Source organism: Anomaloglossus baeobatrachus, chromosome 6 (assembly GCF_048569485.1).
Source record: "Anomaloglossus baeobatrachus isolate aAnoBae1 chromosome 6, aAnoBae1.hap1, whole genome shotgun sequence".
Classification (NCBI taxonomy): Eukaryota; Metazoa; Chordata; class Amphibia; order Anura; family Aromobatidae; genus Anomaloglossus; species Anomaloglossus baeobatrachus.
In genome coordinates, this window is record NC_134358.1 from 125,383,372 (window position 1) to 125,397,083 (window position 13,712).

General features: G+C 46.3%; 1 protein-coding gene across 4 annotated transcripts in view; it reads right to left on the reverse strand.

Moving 5' to 3' along the window:
- The window catches only part of YTHDF3 (YTH N6-methyladenosine RNA binding protein F3), a 61,317-nt gene that overhangs the window by 25,903 nt on the left and 21,702 nt on the right, over window positions 1-13,712 (reverse strand). For all 4 annotated transcript variants that reach the window (XM_075353234.1, XM_075353237.1, XM_075353238.1 and 1 more), the window contains exon 4: window positions 9,781-11,358. In XM_075353234.1, coding sequence (XP_075209349.1) covers window positions 9,781-11,358 — 1,578 coding nt within the window. The remainder of the gene's footprint in view (window positions 1-9,780; window positions 11,359-13,712) is intronic.

Here is a 13,712-nt window from a genome sequence, read left to right on the forward strand (position 1 = left end):
TGCAGCCCCCGATTATGTGTCCTACTACCGGACAAGGTGCGCACAATCCCTCATCACTTTTTCTATGTTTATTGGGTAAGACTCTATTGCGCTTTCTATCTTTCGTTCTTAAAAATAAGTTTACAGGAAATCACAGGAGAGTAAACTGGACTAATGGCACAGATGTCCATAATGAAGGGAAAATAACTTGCATAGAATATTGCTGGTCAGTTAGCATTGTAGGTCTCAAAAAAATAACCGCCAACACAGGGCTTCACACCGAATTAGGAAAACTTTGGCAAAAGTATTAATACTTTGAGTAACAAGACTGTGGGAAAGTACAAGCATTCAGAAACTACGGATGGAGCCTTATTTTCAAGACAATGCATACCACGCATCTCCAAAAATAAGATGGGATCTTTTATTTTTTGCTCCAAAAGATGGGCTAGGGCTTATTTTTAGGGCATATTTGGGTTTTTTCCATAAACAGTAATCCACATTTATTCTTGAACGAAACAAAAAAAGAAAAATAATCAACATTTATTCAAATAGTCATATCACATTCTGCAACATCAACATAACTCTCCAAACCATGGGTTATCTATTTATCTAAAAATTACTTATATCTAAACTGTATCCACAACACACACACATACAACCCACACACACACACATACAACCCACACACACACACACATACAACCCCCCCACACACACACACACACACACACACACACACACACACACACACACACAACCCACACATACAACCCACACACACACACACATACCACCCACACATACAACCCACACACACACACACACCACACACACACACACACACCACCCACACACACACACACACATACACACACACAACCCACCCACACACACACACACACACAACCCACACACACACACACACACACACACAACCCACCACACACACACACACACAACCCACACACACACACACACACACACACACACAACCCACACACACACACACACACACACACACACATACAACCCACACACACACACACATACCACACACACACACACACCACCCACACACATACATACAACCCACACATACAACCCACACACACACACAACCCACACACACACACAACCCACACACACACACAACCCACACACACACACACACACACACACAACCCACACACACAACCCACACACACAACCCACACACACAACCCACACACACATACAACCCACACACACACACACATACAACCCACACACACACACACATATACAACCCACACACACACACACACACACACATACAACCCACACACACACACACACACACATACAACCCACACACACACATACAACCCACACACACACACATACAACCCACACAACCCACACACACACACATACAACCCACACACACACACACACACACACATACAACCCACACACAACCCACACACACACACATACAACCCACACACACACACACACACAACCCACACAACCCACACACACAACCCACACACACACACACAACCCACACACACACACACACACACACCACACACACACACACACACACACACACACATACAACCCACACACACATACAACCCACACACATACAACCCACACACACACACACACACACCCCACACACACACACACATACAACCCACACACACAACCCACACACACAACCCACACACACACACATACAACCCACACACACACACACACACACACATACAACCCACACACACACATACAACCCACACACACACACATACAACCCACACACACACACATACAACCCACACACACAACCCACACACACACACACACACACAACCCACACACACATACCACACACACACACATACAACCCACACACACACATACAACCCACACACACACACACACACACACACACACATACCACACACACACACACATACATACAACCCACACACACACACACACACACACACAACCCACACACACACACACATACCACACACACACACATACAACCCACACACACACATACAACCCACACACACACACACACACACACACACACATACCACACACACACACACATACATACAACCCACACACACACACACACACACACACACACAACCCACACACACACACACATACCACACACACACACATACAACCCACACACACACACATACAACCCACACACACACACAACCCACACACACACACAACCCACACACACAACCCACACACACACACAACCCACACACACAACACACACACACACACAACCCACACACACACATACCACACACACACACATACCACACACACACACACACACACACATACAACCCACACACACACACATACATACAACCCACACACACACACATACAACCCACACACACACACACACACATACAACCCACACACACACAACCCACACACACACAACCCACACACACACATACCACACACACACACACATACCACACACACACACACATACAACCCACACACACACACATACAACCCACACACACACACATACAACCCACACACACACATACAACCCACACACACACACATACATACAACCCACACACACATACAACCCACACACACACATACAACCCACACACACACACACACACAACCCACACACACAACCCACACACACACACACACACACACACACATACAACCCACACACACACAACCCACACACACACACACACACCCCACACACACACACATATAACCCACACACACACACATATAACCCACACACACACACATACAACCCACACACACACACATACAACCCACACACACACACATACAACCCACACACACACACACACATACAACCCACACACACACACACACATACAACCCACACACACACACACATACAACCCACACACACACACACACATACAACCCACACACACACACATACAACCCACACACACACACATACAACCCACACACACACACACACACACATACAACCCACACACACACACACACACATACAACCCACACACACACACACACATACAACCCACACACACACACACACCACACACACACACATACAACCCACACACACACAACCCACACACACACAACCCACACACACACAACCCACACACACACACAACCCACACACACACAACCCACACACACATACAACCCACACACACACACACATACAACCCACACACACATACAACCCACACATACAACCCACACACACATACAACCCACACACACATACCACACACACACACACACACACATATACAACCCACACACACACATACCACACACACACATACCACACACACACACACACATACAACCCACACACATACATACAACCCACACACATACATACAACCCACACACACACATACAACCCACACACACACACACATACAACCCACACACACACACACACACATACAACCCACACACACACACACACAACCCACACACACACAACCCACACACACACACACAACCCACACACACACACACACACACACACAACCCACACACACACATACAACCCACACACACACACACATACAACCCACACACACACACACATACAACCCACACACACACACACATACAACCCACACACACACACACATACAACCCACACACACACACATACCACACACACACACATACCACACACACACACATACAACCCACACACATACAACCCACACACATACATACAACCCACACACACACACAACCCACACACACACACACACACACAACCCACACACACACACACACACACACAACCCACACACACACAACCCACACACACACAACCCACACACACACAACCCACACACACACAACCCACACACAACCCACACACACACACACACACAACCCACACACACACACACACACAACCCACACACACACACACACAACCCACACACACACACACACACAACCCACACACACACACACACAACCCACACACACACACACAACCCACACACACACACACACACAACCCACACACACACACACACACAACCCACACACACAACCCACACACACACACACAACCCACACACACACACACAACCCACACACACACACACACACACAACCCACACACACACAACCCACACACACACAACCCACACACACACACACACACACAACCCACACACACACACACACAACCCACACACACACACACACACACACAACCCACACACACACACACACACACACACAACCCACACACACACACACAACCCACACACACACACACATACCACACACACACACATACAACCCACACACACACACACAACCCACACACACACACAACCCACACACACACAACCCACACACACACAACCCACACACACACAACCCACACACACACATACCACACACACACACATACCACACACACACACACACACACATACAACCCACACACATACAACCCACACACACACACATACAACCCACACACACACAACCCACACACACACATACCACACACACACACACATACCACACACACACACACACACATACAACCCACACACACACACACACATACAACCCACACACACACAACCCACACACACACACATACATACAACCCACACACACACACACATACAACCCACACACACACATACAACCCACACACACACACACACACACACACACAACCCACACACACAACCCACACACACACACACATACAACCCACACACACACAACCCACACACACACACACACACATATAACCCACACACACACACATATAACCCACACACACACACATACAACCCACACACACACACACATACAACCCACACACACACACACACATACAACCCACACACACACACACACATACAACCCACACACACACACACACACACAACCCACACACACACACACACACACACCACACACACATACACACACCACACACACACACATACAACCCACACACACACAACCCACACACACACAACCCACACACACACAACCCACACACACACAACCCACACACACACAACCCACACACACACAACCCACACACACATACAACCCACACACACACACACACACACACATACAACCCACACACACATACCACACACACATACAACCCACACACACATACCACACACACACACACACACACACATATACAACCCACACACACACATACCACACACACACACATACCACACACACACACACACATACAACCCACACACATACATACAACCCACACACATACATACAACCCACACACACACATACAACCCACACACACACACATACAACCCACACACACACACATACAACCCACACACACACACATACAACCCACACACACACACACACACAACCCACACACACACACACACAACCCACACACACACATACAACCCACACACACACACAACCCACACACACACACACATACAACCCACACACACACACACACCACACACACACACATACCACACACACACACACATACAACCCACACACATACATACAACCCACACACATACATACAACCCACACACATACATACAACCCACACACACACACACAACCCACACACACACACACAACCCACACACACACACACACATACAACCCACACACACACATACAACCCACACACACACATACAACCCACACACACACACACACACACACAACCCACACACACACACATACAACCCACACACACACACACACACAACCCACACACACACACACACAACCCACACACACACATACAACCCACACACACACACATACAACCCACACACACACACACACACATACAACCCACACACACACACACATACAACCCACACACACACACATACCACACACACACACATACACACACACACACATACAACCCACACACATACATACAACCCACACACATACATACAACCCACACACACACACACAACCCACACACACACACACACACACACAACCCACACACACACATACAACCCACACACACAACCCACACATACAACCCACACACACACACATACAACCCACACACACACACACACAACCCACACACACACACACACAACCCACACACACACATACAACCCACACACACACACAACCCACACACACACACACATACAACCCACACACACACACACACCACACACACACACATACCACACACACACACACATACAACCCACACACATACATACAACCCACACACATACATACAACCCACACACATACATACAACCCACACACACACACACAACCCACACACACACACACAACCCACACACACACACACACATACAACCCACACACACACATACAACCCACACACACACATACAACCCACACACACACACACACACACACAACCCACACACACACACATACAACCCACACACACACACACACAACCCACACACACACACACACAACCCACACACACACATACAACCCACACACACACACATACAACCCACACACACACACACACACACATACAACCCACACACACACACACATACAACCCACACACACACACATACCACACACACACACATACACACACACACACATACACACACACACACATACAACCCACACACATACATACAACCCACACACATACATACAACCCACACACACACACACAACCCACACACACACACACACACACACAACCCACACACACACATACAACCCACACACACAACCCACACATACAACCCACACACACAACCCACACACACAACCCACACACACACACACACACAACCCACACACACAACCCACACACACACACACACACACACACACACACAACCCACACACACACACACACACACACACACACACACACACACACACACACACACAACCCACACACACACACACAACCCACACACACACACACAACCCACACACACACACACAACCCACACACACACAACCCACACACACACACACACACACAACCCACACACACACACACACACACAACCCACACACACACACACACAACCCACACACACACACACACAACCCACACACACACACACACACAACCCACACACACACATACATACAACCCACACACACATACAACCCACACACACACACATACAACCCACACACACACACATACAACCCACACACACACACACATACAACCCACACACACACACATACAACCCACACACACACACATACAACCCACACACACACACATACAACCCACACACACACACACAACCCACACACACACACACAACCCACACACACACACACAACCCACACACACACATACAACCCACACACACACATACAACACACACACATACAACCCACACACACACATACAACCCACACACACACATACAACCCACACACACACAACCCACACACACATACAACCCACACACACACACATACAACCCACACACACACACATACAACCCACACACATACAACCCACACACATACAACCCACACACATACAACCCACACACATACAACCCACACACATACAACCCACACACACACACATACAACCCACACACACACACATACAACCCACCCACACACACACACACACACACACACACACACACACACACACACGTCTCCTCTTCAGTTTTAAACTCATGCAATTAAGAGACCTTTCTTCACATGTCTGTGAAGTCACCAAAGGTCCTTAATCTTAACCTCTGACTACACATGTTGGCATCTTCAAGAGAGTAGGGGCCCTGTGAAATTACGCAGTTTGACGCCCCCTAACACCCACCCCTGAGTGTAACTATGCCTTATATTTCAGACATACTTTGAAAATCCTGTAAAATGATGGTTGGGCTTATCTTCGGGGGTTAGGTTTCATTTTAAAGGGAACATGTCACCACTTTTTCGGCCTATAAGCTGCCGCCACCACCACTAGGCTCTTATACACAGCATTCTAACATGCTGTATATAAGAGACCAGGCCACTGTGTAGAACAAATACTTTAAAATACTCACCTAGAAGGTCGCTCCGGTGCACACCAGTCAGATGGGTGGCGTAATTATCCGGGACCGGTGCCTCCCCTTTCGGCCATCTTGGTCTTTCTTATTCTGAAGCCGCGGTGCATAATGCGTCTAAGTCATACACACTCGCCATTCCTGCAGGCGCACTACAATACTTGGATCAAAGTGCACCTGCACAGTCCCTCAATGCCGACGCGTGTGTATGACGTAGACGCATCATGCACCGCAGCTTCAGAATAAGGAAGACTGTTAGGTAAGTATTATAAAGTGTTTATGTTCTCACAGCGGCCTGGGCTCTTATATACAGCATTCTGACATGCTGTATATAAGAGCCTAGTGGTGGTGGCCACAGCTTATAGGCCGAAAAGGTGGTGACAGGTTCCCTTTAAGGGAAACCACATCTTCGCATTCTGCAATAGATCCACATGCATTAAAATGTATTTTAAAACCGTATTCCTATTAAAATGGAATTACTGAATAGTAATTTGTTGAAGATCAGGGATCTTGTTTTCATTTCATTTGAGGCTTCTATTTAGTTTTAGAGTTGATATTCTGGAACCAATTTTCCATAGATCTATGGTCTCAACTCAAGCATCAATATTCTCTACTTGTACCAGTCATACTACAATTAAAGGGGTTGTCCAGTTAGACAAATTGTTCTAAAGTGTTTAAAAGTAAAAACAAACCACACCTTACTAATGTTTTAAGTTGCCTCAATGTTGGGATATTTCTGCTACCAGCTTCTTCATTTTTTAAAATACACAATTTAATATATATTTTAAAAGACACAGGAGGATGCATCCTCTCCCTCCCTGTATTGTGGAGGTGAAGGAAGTGGTCTCACTAGCTTATTTTAATAGCCAGGCCAGTCTTTTTCCGTGTCTATGTATCAGTCGTGACAAAGTAGGGACTGGCTTAGGTACTAAAATGAGTCGGCCCCCTTCACACATTTCCCGGATACAGGGAGGCAAATTAAGTGCCTTAGGCTGGGGCCACACGGGGACTACTGAGATCCTCGCATGACACTCGGCTCATGCTGGCAGCACAGTGGGAGCCGAGTGTCATGCGAGTGTCACTGCAACTGAGGTCCGATCGTGTGATCGGACCACAGCTGCGGGGGTGGGGGGGCGTCACTCAGGGGAGGGGGGGGCGTCACTGAGGGGAGGGAGGGATTTCTCCCCCCCTCTCCCCCATTGGCGTCTATTGCCATTCTCGCCCTGCACTCGCAGTACACCGGTGTACTGCGAGTGCAGTGCAATTTTTCTCTCGCCCCATAGACTTGAATGGGTGCGAGAAAGAGTTTCGCATTACAATCGCATGCTGCGATTATTTTCTCAGTCCGATTGGGGTTGAGAAAATAATTGCTTATGGGTGCTGGCACATAGGCTAATACTGGTCCAAGTGGAATGCGATGTTTTATCGCATTCCACTCGCTCAGATTTTCATGCCGTGTGTCTTAGGCCTTAGTGTCAAAACAAATCTAGAAGTGAAGCTGCCGCCAGTGACTGCTTTCATATTCGCACTATATTAGTACATTTTTATGATAACACCCAATACAACTGATATTTTTTTTTCAAGCTGAACTCTTAATTTTGTCACTTGAGGAAACAGTCTTTTAAAAATAAAGGTCTAAAGAAACTTTAGGAAATCAAATTCAAGATATAAAAATAAGCTGCCACATCCTTACCCTACGCATGGCTTCCTCCTCTTCTTGACGCTTCTCGTAATGTGCAAAGTCATCAAAGATAGAGGTTGTATGCTTGAAAGTCGCAATTATTTTAAGGACTTGCTTGGCTTTTTCTAGGGGTACCTCTTGAGTGTCCCTTGAATTGGTAACAGGCTTATTATCGTTGTTTTCCAAACGAATGTGTCGCAGTTGGTTATTAGGAACGTCTTTGACAAAGACCCATTTGACTTCAAACTTTCCCTTCCACTTGTCTTGTGACCAGACTCCAGCATAAGCATTATAGTCTACAACAGACTTCATCTCTGCCACGCCACAAAAATGTCCACTCCCATTTACACTGAAGAGTAAATAAAGTGGGCCTTTACCATTCAAGGATCGGTAAGCAGCATCCAAACGCTTATTGCCATGTTCAGTACTGCACCAGATTGAGTACTTGATAGAACGGTGAATATCGTCCTCAGAGTAGCTTTTGATTATAAACACGCGTCCGTTTTTCAGACTCCAATCAAAGTCTTTGGGATTATAGTTGTTTATGGCCTTCAGTTTCTCCAGAACGGGGTGAACCTCAACACCAGGTGAGGAGCTAACAGGCACAACCCCTAAGCTAAAGTTCTCATTGCCAGATACATTGTTCTGATTGAATCCTAGGCCCCTGTTCCTAGGTGCCACCCAGCGATTCTGGAGCTGTTGCTGCACCTGGTGGCTCGGGGGCCCCTGCTGAGGTCCTGGTGGCTGCTGTGGCTGTTGCTGAAGCTGCTGTTGAGGCAGTTGGTTTTGCACCATGGGTAGCGGTTGAGTTAATGGCTGAGGCTGCTGAATTACAGGCTGAGGAGGCATAACTGGCTGAACAAGAGGGGCCTTTACCACGGCTCCTTTGTCGTCCCAAGTTCCAATATTGATGTTGTGTTTTATAGGCGGAGGAGGAACTGCAGAGTTACCAATACCCATATTGCCCTTAGGTTTAAGTTTCGGCTGAGGTTTTGCTGGCTTTCGAGCAATGGCAGCCCAAGAGGTTGGTTTGGGTGCAGAACTACTAACTGGAGGCACGCTATTTGCGGCTATACTAGTCATTCCTGCACTAGTCAAGGCTGAACCAACTGTTTTTGTTACAGCAGCAGTCATGTCCCCTCCAATTTTCAGCCCAGTCATTCCTTGCTCGATGCTGTTAATCCCTGGTACCTTGCTTAAAGTGTCACTACCAAAACCAGCTTGACCATCAGCAATGGCTCTACCGAGGGAACTAGGTGGGTATCCGTAGCTGCTGCTATATGCAGAACTTTGAGTTGATTGTCCCTGAGATCCACTTGTCCCCCATGTGGAGAAGTCTGCATTCCCAGGAAAAAAGTTAAACCCATGCTGACTCAGGAAAGGAGGAGTGTTCCCCAAAGCTCCTGGCTGACTAAACACGCCATCTGGTATGTAGTGGTGTTCCCCATTGCTCATCTGTCCATACAAGTACGGCATTGGTGGGTCTCCTGCAGTTGACCATGCTGCCTCTCCAAGAGAGTAAGGAAATCCAATGGATGGAGCATAATAACTAGGCATGTAAGGGTCTGACATTGGTGGATAGCTATTACTCTGCAAGAAAAAACAAAGAGGATTAGCTCCTGAAGATAGGAACATGGTAGAAATGCTACATGGAAAATGGCAGCAATTCCCATAATAAAGCATTTTCAGCTAACAGAAATCTTGGCATTATTCTATGCGGTGCTTGCTCATACTGGGTCACAGAGGGAGGACACAACTACCATGGCCAGCATTGGTACAGATCTAAAAGAATTTAGGAACTTTGTGCGACAGTCTCGACCTAGGGTGGTTATGTCAAATTCATTAAAAAGGTGTTCCCGCCTCTAAGGCTAGTTTTACACATCCGGCTTTTCGCTGGTTTGCCGGATTCGGCGCACGCCAGTACAGTGTATACAGTACAATGGCAGCACCGCATCCTCCGGGTCACATGCTCCGGTCACATGACAGCATGTGACCGGCGCTTGGCGCGCTGCCATTGTACTGTATACACTGTACTGGCGTGCGGCGAATCCAGCAAAAAGCCGGATGTGTAAAACTAGCCTTAGGGTATGTGCGCACGTTGCTTTTTACCTGCTTTTTTGCTGCTTTTTCTTCTGCGCTGTTTAATGCCAAAATGGATGTGTTCTTCTATTCAAGCAAAGTCTATGGGAATTTGGGTTTCTTGTTCACACTATGTTGTTCAAAATGCTGCCTTTTTGAGGCAGAACTTTGGTCAAAAACTCAGCTTTTCAAAGAAGCAACATGTCAATTGTTTTTGCCATTTGGGTTTTGCACTGCAAAGCTGAGTTTTTGACCAAAGTTCTGCCACAAAAAGGCAGCATTTTGAACAACAGTGTGAACAAGAAACCCAAATTCCCATAGACTTTGCTTGAATAGAAGAACACATCTATTTTGGCATTAAACAGCGCAGAAGAAAAAGCAGCAAAAAAGCAGGTAAAAAGCAGGTAAAAAGCAACGTGCGCACATACCCTTAAAGAGTTTGTCTCATCCATCGCCTGCATCAGAAAGTCTACTCTAGTCATGGACAGGGATACATTTCCGTGTATTGGATAGTGAATCTATTGGGCAGAACTCCTTCTGCTGGACTACTATCCAAAGCGTTGATGCAGCTGTTATAAAGGCCAAAAGTTGCCACATTTGTGTGTCGATACTGCACGTGTTATGCAAAAATGGAGCGTTTTCTGGCATAAAATGCTTAAAGAATCACCTCTAAAAGGTCCACAATGTTACAGGGCACGCTGTGAACACTAAATGACAGTTCTCCAACAATTTCTACCTGTGTAGGAACAGTAAGGGGAGCTGAAGGGAAGCCAGATCTCTAATAGAAACAGGCATTTCGGTTCACATATATTTCTATTTTGTGACATGCAATTAGAAAATTTCACAAGATTATGAAATTGAGCGTTAATCAAAGTGTGAAGTTACTATAACTGCAACATGCGAACAGTCTTCAAAAGGTATGGCCAATCCTAAGGCTATGTTCACACTAGAAAAATGATTTTTCTTAAGAAATTTCTTAAGAGTGAAGGATTAGTGCACCTGCATTAAAAAACGGACCAAAAACGCAGGTAAAAAACGCAGTGTGTGAACATAGCCTAAGGGTCAAGAAATGAGGACTGTGAAAACTGAAAAAAGTCTGTGTGATGCTAGAACTGCTAAATCAGGTGATGTCAAATATATTTTACAAGTTTGATATTGTTTGTTTTATTTATTCATGAAAAAAAAAAACAAAAAAACAAAACAAATAGTCACACTGGCCGCTAAGCCTAAAGGCCTGTCACACACAGATAAATCTGCGGCAGATGTGTGGTTGCAGTGAAATTGTGGACAATCAGTGGCAGGTTTGTGGCTGTGTACAAATGGAACAATATGTCCATGATTTCACTGCAACCACAGATCTGCCAAAGATTTATCTCTGTGTGTGACAGGGCCTTCAGACTATGTGCGCACAGTGTTTTTTTGACGCTGTGTTTTTGGCAGCAAAAACCGCACCTGCAACAAAAACGCACCGGAAAAACGCGTGCGTTTTTTGGCTGCGTTTTTCCAATGCATTGCATGGGTGAAAAACGCAGTAAAACGTAGGAAAGAAATGACATGTCCATTTTTTTTAGCTCAAAAACACCGCTAAAAAAAAAAAAAAAAAAAAGTTGTGTGCGGACAGCGAAAAGTCAGACTTTGCTGGGGAAGCAAAGTCATGCAGTTTTAAGCCCAAAACCGCACCTGAAAAACACGCAAAAACGCCGCGAAAAACTCGCTGCGCACAGCCTTAAACCTAGCACCTACTTCCTGTTCAGGAGAATTTTCAGCAGTCTCATTATCATCACAGACCCAATAATACAATAGCTGATATCACAGCCTACCTCCCTTCTCAATAATCTGTCTATATTAGCGTAAGCTCAGATACA